Raw genomic sequence first — 19,558 nt, forward strand, 5'->3', positions numbered from 1 at the left:
TTTAAAAAAAACCCAAACAAAACCCAAGCATACAGCTCTCAGATACTGTAAGAGAGTTATACAGATCTACATAGGAAAAGTAAAAAACTTCCCAACCACTCTTCAAGCAGAACAGAAGAGATTTCATTATGAAATTAAAATTTGAAAGAGAATGGAAATATACTGTCCTCCCATTCACCATTTTGATTTTAGCTTTTTTTTGTTGTTGCAAGGAACAGGACTGGTTTTAGAAACAAGTAGGAGGTGAAAAGAAACCCTTAAACTTAATACTAAAAATGTAGGTTTGTCAAATGTACCCCTTCCTAAAAAGATTAGGAACAATATGAAAGTATCAGCACTGTACCCTAAAGGTATGTTAAGCCTTTTATTTGCATTCAAAACACAAACGATCTATGAATTTTGCAGAATTTTACTGTTAGAAAAATATCTACCCACTTTACAAGAATTTTCAATTAAAGCATTCCAGTTTAAAACTTATCACTAACCTATTAGGTTTATCGAAGTGGACTGCAGCTTTAGTTGACGGAGCACAAGAGGACAGTTTCTCTGTTTCTTTACACGGCATAGAATTTAGCATATCATCTTTAGAAGTCCTTGAATCCACTTCAGCTGATAAAGAAAGGCTTGTTTCCTCAGTGTTTTCATGTTTATTGTCATTCTCAGAGCTCTTGATATCCAAGTACCGTCCATTGTCCTCTGAGACTGTAAGAGGCACTTGTTTTAAAGGAGGATGGGGAGCTACACCATACACTGTTGACACAGCAAAGTTTTCATTCTTGAGAAAATCTATTTCACTAAAAAAGGAAAAGCAAAGAATGAAATACTTTCGTAGCTTTCACAAGAAGGTTGCTGGGAACAAGACTGAAGCACAGAAATAAGGACAACATACTCAAGAGCTCCCTCTTCAACTCCAGTATGTTCAAAAATTCCTTTAATAGCAATAACTTATATCATACCAGCTGTTCAAATGAGCACTGGTTTAAAAGAGTTCTTTAGTCAATAATTAGCAGTAGGAAAAATGTTGCACTCAGAGTGATCAATGAAATAAATGAGTAACAATAGTGTTACCTGCTTCTGTTTGAAATCTGAGCACTGAGACACAAATTGTCATGAGACAGAACTTTATCTGGGATGCAAAACTTAAAACACTGTAGTGGTGAATTAATATATACTCTCCCACCTTGCTTTGAAATGGTAACTATGCAAGTCAGTAAAGCCACTTAAAAATTATGCACTTGCCCGTATGTTGTATTGGTGCACCTCTTAAGAGGAATATCTTATAGCTTACAGAATCATATGTTTTGACCATACTTTTAAAGTCTCTTTTTTTTTGTTTTTGTTAAATACACTGCTACTTCTACTAGTCTTGCTCTGTAGAAAGAAAAACTGTGTTGAAATAAGCAATTAAACCAAACATCTTTCTAACAGTGTTTGCAAGCTGTACACACTATAGTGCTAAGAAGTGAAATAAAGCTGACTGAAGAGAAAACCTACACAAAACACACCGGAACTGACTCTGTTTTCAAACAAGTAAATAAAGAAGTTGCATTGAAAGAACAAAACTGATTACAAAATTAAATTATGTAGGTAATAAAAGTCAACTTGAAGTCTCTTCCTTTTTCTAAATCAAATACCATGTATTAAAAAGGAAAGACTGCCCTACTCTGAAGAACTACTAGTAATTTCATAAGTTGTATGTTTTCATATATGTGCTAGAAAAACATTGAGAGTTATTCCAACATTTATAGGCAGTCGAGCAGATTGATAAGTACATACCTCTCAAGTCTTTGGATTTGTTCCATCAAAGACCATTTCTCACTGTTTAACACACTAACTTGATCTTCTAATTTTTGCACTATTAAACATTGCTAAATACAAGATAGAAACAAAAGAGTTTAGTACAGTACAGTTAAGTAGGACTCCCAAACAGCTGAAACCTTTCTTCTGTACAATCTCTTACTTCTATTGACTGTGGTGTTGTTTCAAATACAGGGACGCTCCCAAGTATAGGAGTAGCAGCCTCTAACTCATCATCTTCTACACCAACTGATACATCCACCACATCTCTTGAAGTAACATGATGGTTTCCAAAGTCACGATAGAGTTGTAACAGGTCAGGAGGTTTTGGAATGTTCAATCCTACATCATCCCAAAGTTCAAAATCCTTCAAAGGAATAAGAAAAACTAGAGCATACAATATACTTCCTTTTATTTTCATTTCTCTTCCTCATTTGACTGCAGGTCATACAACAGCAAAATAATCACATCAAGATTGCATTGTAGTGAAGGAGATGAAAGCTAAATCAGATAGCAAAAGTAGAAAAAGGATCCATTTAACAACCCAAAGCAGCTTCACCCTAAAGGAAGCTCTAGGTAATGTACTAAAGAGAAGACCTTCCAAATACACATAGATCACAATTTTTTTTTTCTAGGATGTGAACACCTTTTAGAATCAGATATAAAGTTGATCAAATTCTAGCAGAAGCCAGTGCAGTTGCTAGAATGCTTTCTACTGACAGGGGTATCGTTTTGTTCCCATCTCATTCACAACTACAGGTGTAATTTGCCAGAAGCAGTCAGTCAAATAGCTCTGTAGATGACTGATAGACGGGGTGCATATTCTCAGTGAAATCTGGACATAACTGTATTAATTGTGTAGAGGTGTAAACAATACTAGGGCCTCCTGTCTCAAACCATCACTACATGTCCTTCCTTTTCTCATTGACATATTACCATCCTATTATTACAAGATTAATCCATCTCTGTATATAGAAACAAGCACGTGCACTGTTATATAGGAGTTGTGATGGTCTCTTTAATGACATTAAATTCCAATTTTCTAAATTTTCTTTTTTTAACTTTTTTCCTACTGTTCACAATTCTCACTATATTTTTTCAGAGTCCGGTTAGATAACACCTATTTGAAGAAAGATTATTTTCTGAAAGAACAATGTGAATAATCTTGAAAAAAAAATGTGCATTCTATGGTAATTGTAATATGTTTGTATTTCCTTTTTAGAATTACGAACTTGCCTCTTTTTTTTTTTTATTTTGCTAATTGACTCAGAACATAAAACATTTTCAGTTGAGAACACATAAAAAGTAAGGATAAATTATTTATCTTTGCTTTTTTTGGGGCTGTATCCTCATAAGTATTTGTATGAAACCTAGCACTTAAACTCAAATCTGAAGTGGATGATCCAGAAATTTTGTTTAACCACCCATTTCTTTACAGATTAGGATATGAACTGTAGGAAAAATATAGGAGGACTAGTTACAGATAGAACTGGCTGAAATTCAATATTTATATTGAATTCAGTATTTAATTCTTCTGACAATATTCCAGTTTTGTGCTGAATATATACTGGGAGTTGATGTTACTGGGTGTTTTGTTCACCCAGTAACAGTCGGAATGTAATTATAACCTTCAAAACATTTGAAGAACTTTATCCCATGAAATGCAAGCCAGTAAGAGACATAAAACTGATCATCTTAAGAAAAATGCATCAAAGCACAGCTATGCTTGGAAATATCTAAGATAACACCTTATTACCGAGAACTTCTCCAAGACTGCATTCGACGCCACAGCATGATTAAGTATACTCACATATATATGCCCAGGAGATGAAAAACAATGAGTATATTGTATATTGTGCACAAATTAACTGAGTATGATTTAAGGAAAAGATTACGTTCAAAATTTTACCATATCCAGATCCTTGAGTTTAACTGCAACGGTGTCCATCAGAATTCAGGGAAGTGTATAAGTACCTATAACTCACAATATTTTTCTTCTTGTTTTGCTTCCTTTATAGAATGCAAGCATTCTGTCTCCTTCCCGCAAATTTTGGGAAAATACTCTTCAAAGTGCTGCGTTTTCAAACCATGTTTTATACTTGAAAATGCTAACTAACTTATTTAACTCCTAGAATACTCATACGTATGAAGTGAACTACATGCACAGGAAATATCATTTAAGTTCACCTGAGTTTATGACAAGATCAGAATATGGAAAACTGGCATGTAAAAAAAAAAAAAAAAAACCACAAGAAAACTTTACCTGATCATGATTTTCATCTGAAAATGTTATTGATGTAAGCTTGTAACTATTCTTCAATAAAAATTCATTAACTAGGAAGTTTAGAGCTCTTTTTTCAAGAGGTCTGATTGGCTCCTGGAAAAAAAGAGAACAATACACTACATCTTTGGTTCATCCTCCTTCCAACTATGGAAGCATATCTGTCTTAAAGTCCATGCAAAGCTCAGTTATCACCAGCCACCTACCTGAATTTCAGGACTTGATTTATAATTTTTTCGTTCCTGCAAAGGAACTTCATTTTCTGGGGAGGAAAAAGAAGTAACTAAATTTTACTCTTTCACACAGGATGAGCTCAGCTACTTCTACATTGTTCAAAGTAGAGACTTAAGAAAAGGTTTATGTACACCACCTGCAGCCTGAGTCAGGTTGGCTCGGAGGGCCTGTATGGTCTCCTTGGCTTTCCGTAGTTCAAACTCCAGGACTGGACAGGGATTTGGATTAAACACACACAGGCATCCAACCAAGGCAAGGGAAACAAAAATAAAATATAAAAAGCAAGGATGGGTGTGAAAAAAAATATACAGTTTGTATTAAACAGAAAGCATGCAATCTTTATGGAACTTATGAACACATGCAGCAGAGTTGGTCTGAAAGCAAACTGGTGAACATTTTCCATAGTTTCATTAGCCTGAAGTTAGCTAAATCAAAATTTCAAGCTGTCTGACAAGGACCCGCTGTAGGGTTTTGGGATCTTTTTTTCTCCCCCCCCGGCCCCGCTTTTCATTTGCATATTACTGGGAAACGCTTGTTATTTCTTCCCCACTCTTACAATCAGCTGATACTGTCAAATGTTTTGATTTCTTGGGGCAAGGAGAGTATGTGGGCAATCACAGGACATCTCTAAATGAAGCAAACACATGCTGGCAGCAGAGGAAGCTGTCTCCATGCAGCAAAGCTTAAACCATGAAGTGAATGTACCATCCCATTGAGACTACAGAGTTTTGTTTTTTTTAAAATAAAATTATACACTGGAATTTTAGTAGTTTAAATGACAGAACTTGAAACATACTCTGTTTTACTACAACAAATAAACTTGTTTTAAATCTCTATTTAAAAATAGTGGAGTTCTAGGAATACCCTGGAGTTGGTTAAGATTTTGAATTTAGTTGTACACATTTAAGAGATGCACAAGACCAAAAAAAAAGCAAAATATGGAGCTCTCCTGTACTCACAGAAAAGCTTGAAACAAAAATGTGTTGGCTCTATTATTCTTAAGAGTTTCCAGTGATTCTAGATTATACAACACTTTCAACGATCTAGAGTCAGCTTTAGAGATTCAAAAAGACAAGAATTTCAGCTGCCGTTATCACCTGCTCCACCTCCCCACCCCTGTGGCCACTGTTCTGTGTTTCTCATGTTCCAATGTTTCCTCCAAAAAGGGCCAGTAGTGCTTTGTTTGCACTGGAATTTCACGTGTTTTGATGTTGAGGTCATATGTATACACTGTGGCTCCAAATTTTAAAACCCTGTACCTTTGCAAAACATACAGTAAATGTTCTTTTTATAGCCATTTACAGTTAGAACATCTAAGGGAACCTATTTAAGGAATTATCAGATAATTACATGCATTTCATTAATTCTCAGATTAATCTAATCACACTTAAATATACAGTTACCAGAAAGAAGGATTCTTGTACTTAACCAGAAGAGATGAGCGCAGAACAGCTACCATACTGAAATGTTAAACTATTCTGAATAGATTATCTAACATTTACTTTATTCCCATACAAAACTAAAAATGTTGTAGCTGCTTTTAATAGGAAAATATTAATGAGATTTTTGGTCATTGCCTGGAAAGAATTTAACATGGCATTTTGAAATATTTGCACAGAGTACAATGCTTGGCAGAAACACCGCACTGGCTCTGGCTTGTAAGAAATGCTACTGAAGACTACAAATAAAATGGTTTCCTCTTTTGAACATCTGTTACTAAGAATCTTTTGATAATTAGCATACATGGAAAAAAAGATTCACTCAGTTTGCATTTATCCATAAAAACTGAAGGAGTAACTACAGTACACCACATTTGCTACATGAAAGTAACTTGTTTGATGCACAGAATTTTACTGCAGCGATACAAAAGCGCAACTGAGGATACAATGAATAAGATATGTAAAATCTCTCTAGTATTCAGCAATGCTGATCTGCAAATACTTCTGTGCAACAAAGTTAGAAAATGCTCTTGTAGTAAAGTGTCTAATAATTTTAGCACTTCCTTGCATTTGAGTTACTAATTCACAGTTACAATTCTAAGTTGTAAGCTACTAATTTGTTCATTTTTTAAAATTTTAAAGAATTCAAATTAAGTAATTCTTCTTACGGAAATGACTATGTGTTAACAGTTTATTCTTGTAAAATACTTTCAAAGACCAGAACAGTTGCAGATCAGGAGTGCCCTGCACTAGAATGATATAAATAATAAAAAAACGTTAGAAAAACAACACAAACGAGAAAAACTCAGGAATCCCATTAAGGAAAACAGGAATAAGACATGTCTGAAGGCATAGAAAGCCAAAAAACTCATGTCAGACAAACCCATGTCAGACGGCAAGAATTAACTTTTAGCGATCTGTCACGATGCTGAAAATTCTTAGAAGCCATTAGGACTTTACCCATTCAACCTTAAAAGTGGACTACTCTGCTGCATGTTTCTCTGTATACAGTGGAAGATTGTGGACATAGTATGTTTGAGAAGTTGCCACTTCACAGCATGTCACAACAGCCACATAATTCTACTACAACACAGCATTGTTACAGTTGTACCTCATCTCCTAGTCTTACTAATGCCACCATACAAACCTTGATGCATCTAAGCCAGTCACAAATCTAGCTTTTATTTGAAGAAGTTTGTAGTTTTTTTATAGAAGCATAAACATTTGTAAATAGCTACAACATAATTTCAATCAAATTTAAATTATGATTAAAAGCTCTTTATTTTAGAAGCTATACTGAAATGCAATCTTCTGCCAAAACATGTAATGATTTTTAACTTAACTTGTGTACTAGTGAAATCAACACTGGAAATCCCCATTTACTGATGATATGACATTCTCTTAAATAAAAAAACCAACCTCTAACCTCTTTCTTTGTAACCATTGTTAAGTACTGACTTTTAAAATAAATGGCCTGATCTCTCTCTCCCCCCTCACCTTCTGTTGTAAAGCTTATGTACCTTAGAGAAGTTAAGCCTTCAAAAGCATTGATAAAGCCAGCTAAAGTTTAACTTCATGCCTGACTGAACCGATAACATGTATAACTCATTATAGTACTTGGTGAAAGGAGCTGACACTCCTTAAGAACGATGCACAGAAGAGTTTTGCTGCAGACACCCTAGGAAAGGAAAGAACCAAAGTGATCCTCCTCTATGTCAGGAAAGCAGAGAACAGAAATTTAAAGCTCTGAGGTTGGTTAATCTTCCTACAAGGAAAGGGCATTTATGAACAATCTGTTCTGCCTTAGGGGAGAAAACTGTTCCAAACTTAAGTGGCTCTCTTGCTTTTCCTTTTTATAAAGGACTCAAATCACTACAGCTATCATTCTGAAAAAAAAAATTACTTAAGAGCTGAATCTTTCAAGCAAGCAACTAAGCATTAGACCAAGATTTTCAGATTAGTGATTTTCAAATGTTTCAGTTTTCATGCAGCTAATCTAATACACCTTAGAAGAGAAGCGCATATCAGGAGTGGGTAGCTTGTCTTCTCAGCTTCCAGAATGGAGCTCTCTCAAGGATCTTATTCTATTCACCCACACTTGTTAACGACTTGGTAAGTTATTGAACCATAGGCTGAGAAGTTAGCTATAAAGAACAACCTGCAATTTGGGGTACTGAACAAGTTGAGATCTACATGAACAGCAGTCTTGTTGGGCCAAGGCTGAAAAGTTGAAGAAATAAACAGTACTTTAAAAATTTTTAGTACTTGCTTTTGTGTAAGCAGTATTTTTTTCCAACTATACCAGAATTTTACATTCTACATATGAATTATCTTGTCAAACTTTTGCATATTTCAGTATGAAGTACTTCAGGCAGCAGTAGAAAGGTAGTTTTATGTTGTGAAGCCACTATATGGCATTCTGGCATTTTCTTTTAAAAGTGGTTCTCCTCTGAAGTACCATGCGCCCCTGTGCTTCTCTAGCTTTCCTCAAATTTGGACATGCCATTACAAGTTTTGTTGTTGTTTGTTTCTTAACTGCTACTTTGAGTTCTCCCTCCTTGTAAAGTAAATGTAGAACTCTAGATGTCCTAAATTATGCCCTCTAAAACCTGTATGACATCCCATTACCTTTGATGGATTTGTGCATATATCAATCAGAAGAAATTTAAATTTAAATTCTCTGACTATAATTAGCAATGAAGCCACTATCACTATGTACTTCAAGACCTGAGGTTTCCTAATTCCCACTTGCCTGATACACGTCCTAAGAAAGAAAGAAGTGACCATATTTACAGTCAGTGTGAAATGCTTCCGGATGTAACACAAACAGACCTGAACTAGAAAGTTGTATTACAGCACAAGAGATGACTATCAAGCTACAAAAATTATAATCATGAGAGTTCATGGGCAAGCTAACAGAGATCTTGTTACCATTCTCATAGTGGGAAGCCAACACTTGACTCATTAGCCTCATTGATGCTTTTAAGTTAATGAGACAGGACCGGCTACAGAGAAGACCTGAACTACAGCAGACTTGTCTTCAGGTTCAACACTTGGAGACTATTGGCCTGGAAGGAAATTAAGGAGGCTTACAACTGCTTAACAGGGCTTAAGACGGGAAATGGGAAGACAAAACCAGACCCACTTCCAGGATGAACAAAGTGAACACACAATTTAGCAAGTGATTGTTGTATTACAGATGCCTTTTATGTTTTGTTTTTGTCTGTTTGTTGGTTTTTTTTAAGATTCTCCTCTGATTTTGATTGCACACAAGTAATAGTACGTCTTAAAAAACATACACAAAAAGGCTCTATAAAAAGCAGAAACTGCGAACCTAAGTCTAGACAAATGAAATCCTCAAAAATAATCAAGTGGGTTTTGAACTTGTTTCTTCCCTTCAAATCCTGACAGGGACAGTATTTTATCCTGCTAATCAGAGATACATAGTCTAGCCAGAAATCAATGCTAAAGCAAGGAGATCTGAGAACACAAATGACTGAAACTGAGTTTGATTATGAGAATCAATTTTATTATTATTGAAAACACAGCACTGTGTGTGTAAAATTATGAGACTGTCAGAGCAGTAGATGTCAAAGGCAGATTAGCAATACTAAATTTTTGAATTATGGAAAGTAAGGGGTTTAGATGACAAACATATTTGTGTACATGGACAATTTAAGACGTGGCAGAAGATTCAGTTCCTTAGACTGAATGTCAGGTGACCTCTTTACACCAAATGCTATGGGTATTTGACTTCAAGTTAGGTGAACCCATTCCACAGGAATGGAACAGGTTTTCCATTCTCTGGCCATTGTATGAAAATGAATATTTGGAGGATGTTTACTAAGCCTAATAAATCCTTCAGTACTGACTTATCTTAGCGCCAACTATTTCAGCACTTAATACATGAATTTAGATTTAAGACTTATTAAGTCTTATAAAACAAGTTGTTTCCATCTAGTAAATTGCAAGCTGTAAGGATGCTTTTTTTTTTTTTTAACTCTTTGTGGTTTACAAATGTATTACCCAATTTATTATACAGCTCTCTATGTTAAGATCAGGTAGATAAGGAAGAAAATTGCTGTTTTTCAAATTGCAGTTAGTTTTTGTCATGCTCATCCACATCCTGACCAGCTTTTGTGACTTGCATCTTTTCAGTCAAGCTGATAATATGATTATAGAAGAGACTCACTTAGCTTCCTTTAATTACATTTCCCAAGAGACAAGTTCACACTAACTCCTCAAAACATGTTTGCTTCTAGGCCAAATTTTGATTCTAACACCAGATGGAATGAACTGGGCTAACAGATTTGAAATACTGAAATCCATTTCAAACAAGAGTCTTTCTAGTTATTTCCAGGAATTTTTAGATTGGTTAAAAAAAAAAAAAAAAAAAAAAGGCAGCTAAGTCTAAACCATCCATAACAGCAAAACAGAAATATGATGGCTTTGGATGGTATAAAGGCACATTTCTTGATTTGGTGCTTTCTAATATTGCCATGGTATAAAAGTATTCGTAACTGGATATGTTATAACTCCCGTTTTAAAGTCCTTCTGACTCAGGACCAGGTTCTTTCAGTGACTGATGTGCATTTATTTCCTATCCTTCATTTGACATTTGACTAGGGAATTGATATGGAAATCATGGGTTCTGTCCAAGCAGTAAAACCCAAAGATAAGAGCATAAGAAAGGCATTTACAAAAAGAAAGTATTCAAACCTCACTCTGAGGACTATCAAAAGAAAAATATGACTATCAGATCCACAGCCTCAAGCTTTCACAACAGATTACAATTTATCTCCTAAGCATCAAAGCTCTTTGCTGAGAAGAAAGAATATGAGAAGAAATGAGCAGAATGGACTCCCAGTTATGTTTCAAAGTACATTTGCAGCTAAGAACTACCTCAAAAGCAGAAGTTGTAAGTCAGAGTTTGTTCACAGAAGGAACTAGATATGAGAAGTTTTTGAAACCTCTACTGACATAATCTTTTTATGTGCAAATTAAATATTTATCAGTTTTCTGAAGTTTATTGCTCAGGTACACGGTTTTAAACAGAATTGAGCCAAAAGATTTTAAGCAACTATAATTGAACCAGAATTTTAAGTAGGTATAGGATATTTTGGAAAACTTCAAGTCTTTGCAAACATCCAGAAATAATATCCAGTCTTGCTTTGTTCAAGTTCTTACACCATGTTTTAACAACTCTTCAAAAAACCTCTCTAAAGGAACACAGAAATGTAATGTAAATATCCTGCCATATAGTTTGCTTGTCTATTACATGACAGTGGTCAATTAACATACTGTAATCTTCAAAAATCTTTATCTATTTCAGGATGTACTTAATTAAATTTAGTATTTAATTTTAGGATATATTCATTTCATACTGGAAGTAATCAATATTTTGTCATTAATGTTCCATCAGAAGATTAATGGTTCCACTGGATGCCAGTTCTGACTGGTCTTTACTTTCTATAAGCATCTCTAATCCAATTCAGTTGCTAAAGACAGCTCCAAGCAAAGATCAAACTAGCTCTCTCAGTAATACCATTGCCAAGAAATATTGACTAGAAACAGGAAAAATCTACCATAATGATGAAAAAATTTAAATATTTGGAATTTGCTTGTTTCTTCCTTGTATTCCAGGACACAATTCAGAAATACTTGGGTTCCTTAAATACGCTTTGTTTAGAAGATGAGCTGTGTATTTACAACTATTGCCTCCTTGAAACTGACTATGTATACTGAAAAAGCCAGTAATTAGATAGTAACAGGAATCTGGAAGTTTCCATATGAATTGAAGAACAGTAAGTATCTATAGTTCCAGGCCATAGCACCAAAATACCTGAGTTTGCTTCATGTTCATGAACTTAAACCAGTCCTTTACCTCAGAAACACGGGCTGGGTAAGAAAAACGAGGTTTTCCCAACACTTTTGTTTTTTCTCTCTGGGTCAATATTGCTTGCCATTTCAGACTGACTGAGAGGAAATTTCAGAATCAAGATCCTTTACAGAACTATGTTTCACCAGCCTTTTCTTTGCCTAAGAACATGACAGTGTTTCTACTAGGATGAAGCATGGTGGTTCAGAGCAGAGAGAACAGTGTGGAAGAGAGACATAGCAGCTTGCATCATTTCAGGTTTCATAAAGCTAAATTATGTGAACAAAGATCACAGCATGGACAACCTTTGTGTGCTCATAATATTAAACAGTATTAATTGACAAGAAGTAAACAGAGTTCTGCAGCAGTTTCTAGAGAGCTTTTATGAGTTTCCTCTATAGAAGCTGTGAATAACTTAATATCTGAACTTAGAAAAAAGCCCAGATTAGAGAAACACAGCTCACACACAAAAGAGATTATTGTAATAATTTCAGAGAAAAGCAGTCTCTTTGGCGAGATAATCATAAATCCTGAAACTAAAAATGCCACAGGCTCCTAAGTTCAGAACAACTGCAAGAGGCAAAAACCCCTGTCACTTTGATGGGAGAGAAGAAAAGCACTACAATTAAGATTTGTACTAAAGAAGATTTATGAAACTGAGAAAATCCCAAATTTAGTCTGGGTTTGGTAATGCTTGTTTGATCTACATATAAGCTACAGTTAAGAGACGACTTGCTACAGGTCTTTACATTAGAAAGCTATCACCCATGTAGTAGTCACAGACTACTACATAGAATATTTTAGCATATATTTCAGCTGAACAGTAGTAGTCCATAGGCAATATCAAGATACTGTTCTATCGTCAAAAACACGGCATAATTTTCAAGTATACTGCTTGCTTCTACCCTGGTAACACCTGGAATCATACAGAAGTACACCTGCCTGACTATTTACAGTAATTATAGAAGAAGTGTCTGAAACATGATCATATCATTAAGTAACTACTTAAACCACCACACTGAAGTCTTGTCATCTTCAGGAATGTTCATATAAATACACTTATGCTAGAAACAACAAGTCAAGCGGTAAAGTTAGCATTCTATGATTCCTAAATCATACAAAAAACTTACCTGCTACTCTCTCGTCTGTTTCCCTATTGCCATCATCAGAGTATCTTGCAAAATCTAAGGAATCAAGAGTACTGATGCTTCCGGCACGATCTTAAGGGGGGGGGAAAAAAAAAAAAAAAAGATATCAGAAAAAAATCCTGAAGAGTTGACTGGCTTTGATAGAGAAAGGCAAAACATCTTCTCTTTCAGAAACTATAAATCAAAGGCTAAGTAAGTGTTCTGCAAGACTGAAATTTTACTGCATTTTCTAAAAGTCTGTCTCTAAGTAAAGAGTATGTCAGTAAATTTGGAAAAAAAATACAGCATTACAGCAAGTTCAGTGAACAGACACTGTAAGAAATTCACCCTTGCCCCCCCCCAAAAGGTGATATTTCTACCCTGTCCTCAGCAGATGAGGAGCAGTGCAGTGTAGCACTTCCCCTTTTCCACAAGGGCCAGGGACCTTTGCTTGGACATGCAGGTGAGCACGCACAAGAAATCTGCAACAACTTTCAAGCAGTTCTGTTCCCATTTTGCAGAAACCTGTAACTGCCCCAAACATGCTACTTCCTTTCCCCTTTTTTAGTATTTTAAGGCATGTTAACGTGACCCAAATACTTTTCTACATATCTCCTGACTAGCCATTAAATTCAGCACATACCCACTTAATACTACATTTACAAAGGAATGCATTACCTAGCAAAATTAAAGCAAAACAAGTACAGTTCATACTACCGCAGGTATAATATTCACACTCTAGAATTAAATTGTTACTCAAAAAAAAAAAAAAAAAAAAAAAATCAAGAAATTCAGTACCCAGCATAAGCTTTTGATCTGACCTTGACATTTTTCACAAAACCAAGGGGGGGGGGGGGGGGGGGGGGGGGGGAGGGGGGGATCAAACAAAATGCCATTTTGATCATTTCCAGTCTGCTGAAGCACACATTCACCTTTTTATTAGAAAAATGCGCAAAGAAATTACTCTGTGACAGAACCCAAAATAAATAGAACACGTTCCTAACACAATTGAACATGCAGGAATTATATTAAGTAACTTATTATCCTCCCCCTCCTTTTGAAATTAATTTCTATGTAGCATTTCAGAAACAATTTTAATTACTTCAGAGCTGTTGTCACATTAACAAAGAACAAATTCCATGGGGCTGTCAAAAAACCTCATAACTGTCAGTGGAAACAGAACCAATTTCATCATTCGCCAGTCAAATTCTGTCATTACTAATATTACAGAAAGTATTTAAGTTGCCCCCGAATTCTGCATTACGTTAAAAAAAAAAATCTATTAATGAGGTTATTTTTGGTACATTTGACCCTAAGTTGTCCCTTAAGGTCTTGTGACACCCTCTCTACGTACAGGCCAGCAGCAGACTGAAAGAACAACGCCTGGATTGAGACTGATTAAAGCATCTACACTCACCTGAAAAGCTACAGAGAACATTAGTTTTGTCAACTCTAGCCAAGTTACACAGTACCAAAACTCAAGTGCCTGGCAACCCTAACTTGTCTGTTTTATGGACATAAAGTATATGATAGCATACAGTTTATATTTAACCACAATTTTTTTTCCCCATGACTATGCCTTGTCATCCAGGCAATGAAACAGACTGTTGCTCCTCAATGAGTCTCTATTCAGTATTTAGTTTTAAAACTCACTGTTCGTTTGCAGGTTCTGGTCTTATCTACCGCATTTTTTTCCAGACATTAATCTGATTTAGTAAGTCTCTCTAGGCTGTTCTATAGCACTTAGCAGCATAGTACAAACTCTTCTTTTTACAGCATCTTTGCAAAATGGACCGTTGTGAAAACAAACTGCATTTTATATATGGGGAACCACATTTAATGTGGTTAAGTTCAAAAGTAAACATGAATTTTGAATGCACAGCGTGAAGTCTCCAGAGGCGACTTTTCAAAACACCTGCCACCTTGTTCAGTAAGTACTGCTCCAATTTATTTCATTGGGAGCTGCAAGATCATTTTTTTAAATAAAATTCAAGACTCGAGTAACAGACAACATTCAAACAGAGATCTCAATGAAAAGCTGATGTTTAAGAAAAGTGACCCAGTCTCACATATAGCATCGCTATGGCAAAAGCAGAAATACAACTCTGTTCCCTCCTGCAGTCTTGCCACGTTCACAGATCAATTTTCTATTTCTCTTATGAAGCCGGTAAAATCAGAAAAACTATGCTCAAATTTTCAGGTAAAGTCAACCACATCACAATTATTCAAGCATCCAAAGCCATAAGCAAAAGCCCTTTTTTCATATGACTAGTGGTACGCTTCAGAGGCAAATGCTCTCCCCCGACAAATGTTAAAACAAATCCAGCCATAAAACACAAACTTATTTGCCAAAGCAGCCAGAAACGTCTTGAAAAAAACCAGTTGTCTAGAAAAAATCATGGGGTAATCGAAGTCTGTATCACAAGGTACACAATGGAAGTCATTTAAGATCATACCAGCAGCTGTAAATCCAACAATTCACAATTCCCAGCCAGTGAATATCAATCAGTTTTACAACCTTAACAGTCCTTATAGAAACTAACTAAAAGCAAGGTTTTTTATGATTTTAACACCCAGAAACTGCCTTAGGCACCACATCTGCAGGCACAGCAGCATTTTGTAGTGTTGAAACTCGTACGTTCACAATTTAGATTTCTCCTTATCATTACAGTGTTCATGATAACGGCAAACATCTGACATAGTCTTTACATACAGGTTGGCATTATGAAGAGACACAAAAAACTCAATTCAGATTGATTAAACCAAACAAAGATGTGCTGAGGAACACTAGCCTCATGGCCTGTTTCCTGCTACCATTATTTCCCTCTCCCAGTAATGCTGATCCTCCTTCCCATTAACAAAAGTACTTGCCTCAGTTATCATCACCCCCAAGCATGCTGTCATTACTAAAACAAGCCAATTTGGGTGCTGGAAGTCATTATGTCCACACGGTTCAATCTGAAGATAGGGTTTAAAATGAAAACTGTCCTTACATATCGCATTTGTGGGACCTGAATCTACACCGAGAACTGTGTACAGCTATCCAAACAAACGCTACAGGAAATGAAACAGTAACAGAGACAACTGCATACACACACAGGCTGAACAGTATTTTCTCAATCGAGTGTCCCACTAGATGATACATATTGCAGAACTCAATCAAGTTGGGAAATTATAGCTTCCATAACGCAACTCAAACGAAATGGTTAGCCTGAATAATGTAACAAGACTTCTACCACTACTTTGCTATAGGCTATTGTCTTTAAAGTATGTGGTGTGGCTACAGAAGTGGTTCCTGCTGTTAAGGTAAGAGGCCACCAGTGCTGAAGCACTTCAGCTGAGCCACCTCCTGGCCAAACTGGCTCCACAGGCATCAATAAATCATCAGGGCTAAGGTTATATCCTGCCAAGTCCCAGCTACAGGGAAAGCCCAGTCACAGACAGTGTTGCACTGCCACAGCTCCCGCTGAAACAGGTGTTTCAGGCAGCAGGAAAGGAAGCGATGCGGGAGCTGCTCCCTCTGCCTTCAGTGCTGGTGCAGCTACTTGTTTCTGCTCCCCACCCGGAAAAATGGGCTTCCAGCACAGCCAGGCCGGGTGAGGCCCAAATGGCAACTCCACCCCCTCGCACGCATACTGCGGAGCTTGTAGCGCCTGCCTCGGCTACACCACAGTCTCTGCCCCGAGGCACAGCCGCGCTGGAGCGAAGGCTGAGGGGAGAGCGGGCCGCAAAGGGACCTGCTGCTTCCATCAAATGCCATGGCAGCACTACTGACCTGGATCTTGCCCCGCTAAGACTAGGCGAGATGAATTTTGGAGCCGTTATTGCACAACACATTGAAGCTTCTCGAGGAACAGAGCCAAGCACCGCACACAAACTTAGCGGGTTTAAAGAGCAAAAAGGGATTTCTGATAGAGCCTACTAAGGTATCAGCCATGGGATAACAAGGCGAGAAGAGAAAGCTAAATGAGACGGTTAACTGAGAATATCTCCCAGGAAGGTGAAGGCTGGCAAGCCTGCCAGGTACATCACCAACAGGAGAGTCACGGCACACACGCGCTGCCTGGCCAGGGCTATGCTGAAGATTGCCCAAAGCAGAACGGCAGCAGGCCTGCCCCATCGCTTCACCTACCTAAAATGGCACCGTGGGGGTAACTGTACCTGTTGCTTCACTCCTCACCTTTGGCTGCGTAGGCAGTCATCAGTGGAGGTTTATCTCCCAAGACTAATGCCATCATCCACAAAACTGCAGAGTAACATAACATCAAATTTTACGCTTCCATAAAGGATGTACCCGCTCAGCAAAGGGCCAGAGGGTGAAAACAGTACCGCCCTGCTGGCAGCGCAATGGCCTCATTCACCAGGAAAATGGGCAGGACTGTTTGAAGGAGAGGGATCGGCCATGTAGCTCACCTGAGGAATGTGAAACATCACCATTTTTCTGAAGTACAAATAGTTGTACTCCAGTACACTGAGTGGAAGTATTTCAACTAAAGCATTCAGAAAAGAGAACTACTTTCTGAACTGAAAGGGGAAGAGAAAAAAGAAAAAAAAAAAAATCTGATTTTTTTAGGAAAACAGCGTATATTTATTCACTTTATTTTTTTAATAGAAAATAAAAATCTTAGGTTTTACTTATTTGGCAAAGAATAATCAAAGCAGAATCTTGCAGGGGGAAACCGCTGAAAAGGAGAAGTACACTTTGGCTGAATTCTGTTTCTTTTCTAGAAAAAACCCAACGTGACACAGCAGTGGGAAGCCATTTCACTGTCATGATATGCACATTCTTACCAACAGTCTTCTGTGCATGGATTTCATATTTCCTTCTCTAGTATTCTGAATTAAAACACTTTTCTTTTTAATCTGCAACTCTTTTTTGCTAAAAGCTTTCTTAGTGAACAGTGAAAAAATAATTGCTGTCAGTTTACTGTTTCAGAAATGGTAAAGCAACATAACAAGGACAGTTTTGACAAGCAGGTATAAACAACTCCAGAAAGCATATCACTGCAATATAGAACAACGGAGTGCCACAGGTGCATACAAAGCAAGTGAAATAGGCTTAGGCTTTTCATAGCTCGTACTACTGAAATGCCAGGAAATAGATAGATTGGGATAGTAAAGGAGATCCTGTGTATAGTTCTTGTCTCTTACCTCTACCACTGGAAAAGGATTAATAAAATCCAAAAGCTAAGATTCATATTTGATACTCGAAGCTAAGAAGTTTTTTAACCCATTTGTTGAAAAATGTAATGTTTTTAATTTCATTTGTGAAGTTAAAAACCAGGTTCACCACCACGTTTTTATTAATTTATACAATCTTTTAAAATATTACTTCATTCCAGAGGAAAGGAATTTTAATTTCCTCCTTATTCCCAAAACTGTAACCTGTATGACACGCAGATTTCTGCTGACAGCTTCTGCTCCCTAGGCATATTCAGCTCTTTCACTGAAAGGAGGAGGAAAATGTAAAGAAATCTCAAAACAAAGTGATACATCCCCTTCCACTGATATATGTAATATGAAAGAGGTTAAGTTTCATTCACTCTGATGGTAAAAATGGTTTATTTTTACCAGCTTACCTACAGGGACACCAAGAGGGATCATATTAGCCATAGTTTCACAGTACATGAATTAAGCAGAAATTAGGTGCAGTCTTGTACAAAAATACATTATTTAATAATCTTTACATGAGCATAACGTTGTAAATCAGCTAAAAACAAACCAAGCAATACTACTTCTTGATAGAAAGGCTCCAGAAAAAAAAAACCCAAACAACAAAACTTTTAGAAGCTATTTGAATTTACTTTGCAAACATCTAAATTGATTTTAAAAAATTACTAGGTGGTAAAGCAGCCAGTAAGTTGTCATATTTTCTCTGAGATCACAGGAAATCATATCATCATGTACTAACAGTTAACCAAACGGAGCATATGAAGACCAAGAACTCCATCTTTTTCTTTGAAATTCAACAAGTAATAATGATACTGTGATTGTACAAGACAAATTCACTTTGCATCTCTGTCAGTGTTCACCTGTACTGAAAAATATCTGTAACCCTGAAACAAGACTGTTACCGTATTTCAAACTAATAAGTAAAATAGTTGGCTAACCACATTTTAAACTGATCAGAGAAATAACTGGCTACTGGAAATTTGGTTTTGATTAGTATCTATATGGAACAAGACACAGTGCAAAGTGAATCTTCCCCAATCAAGACCAGAGCAGCTTTCCACTGGATATTCCATATACTAGGACAAAAATCTTTCCCAGTTTAAGCCAGGCTTTGCATGAATTACATGGTTATACGTAGGAAGAAACAGCTGTAGGCAGACAGCTCACACATGTCATAGGAAGAGACAACCTTTTTTGGTGATAGTAAAAGTCCAAAGTCCATTAGTCTGGATAAGTTATGCCTATCATGCTATTACAGAACCATCATCTAGACTCTTCAGGAATCCATCCTCACACATTACTCTTTGGAGAAAAAAGAAAAAACCCACTACTTTGCGCTAAAAAAAGAAACCAAAACCCACTCTTTGAAGACGCTACACCTGATTGTTTAATATAGTTCTACTTGTCATTTACTGTAGCCTTACCAAACAGGAACATGCAACATACCACAGGCTTGGAAAAAACTGTTCTGGAACACTGTTCATGCTACTGCATACAAGAGATTTATATAGAGAATTCTGAATATTTATCCAAGCAGATCTCCAGAAGCTCTGCTTCTAGAAGCACAGACTTCTCCTGCTCCCCCCTGGCTTTTTTCCTCTTTTACTTTAGAGAAAGTTAAAATGTTTTA

General features: G+C 36.6%; 1 protein-coding gene across 1 annotated transcript in view; it reads right to left on the reverse strand.

The window, feature by feature from the left end:
* RELCH (RAB11 binding and LisH domain, coiled-coil and HEAT repeat containing) overlaps nt 1-19,558 on the reverse strand; it is an 82,234-nt gene that overhangs the window by 52,949 nt on the left and 9,727 nt on the right. Inside the window, exons 2-8 of the mRNA XM_075704549.1 lie at nt 12,760-12,849; nt 4,449-4,520; nt 4,285-4,340; nt 4,061-4,174; nt 1,961-2,164; nt 1,777-1,868; nt 486-794 (exon numbers count right to left, since the gene is read on the reverse strand). Of these exons, the coding sequence (XP_075560664.1) occupies nt 486-794; nt 1,777-1,868; nt 1,961-2,164; nt 4,061-4,174; nt 4,285-4,340; nt 4,449-4,520; nt 12,760-12,849 (937 nt within the window). The remainder of the gene's footprint in view (nt 1-485; nt 795-1,776; nt 1,869-1,960; nt 2,165-4,060; nt 4,175-4,284; nt 4,341-4,448; nt 4,521-12,759; nt 12,850-19,558) is intronic.

This window comes from Pelecanus crispus, chromosome 2 (genome assembly GCF_030463565.1).
Source record: "Pelecanus crispus isolate bPelCri1 chromosome 2, bPelCri1.pri, whole genome shotgun sequence".
Taxonomy (NCBI): Eukaryota; Metazoa; Chordata; class Aves; order Pelecaniformes; family Pelecanidae; genus Pelecanus; species Pelecanus crispus.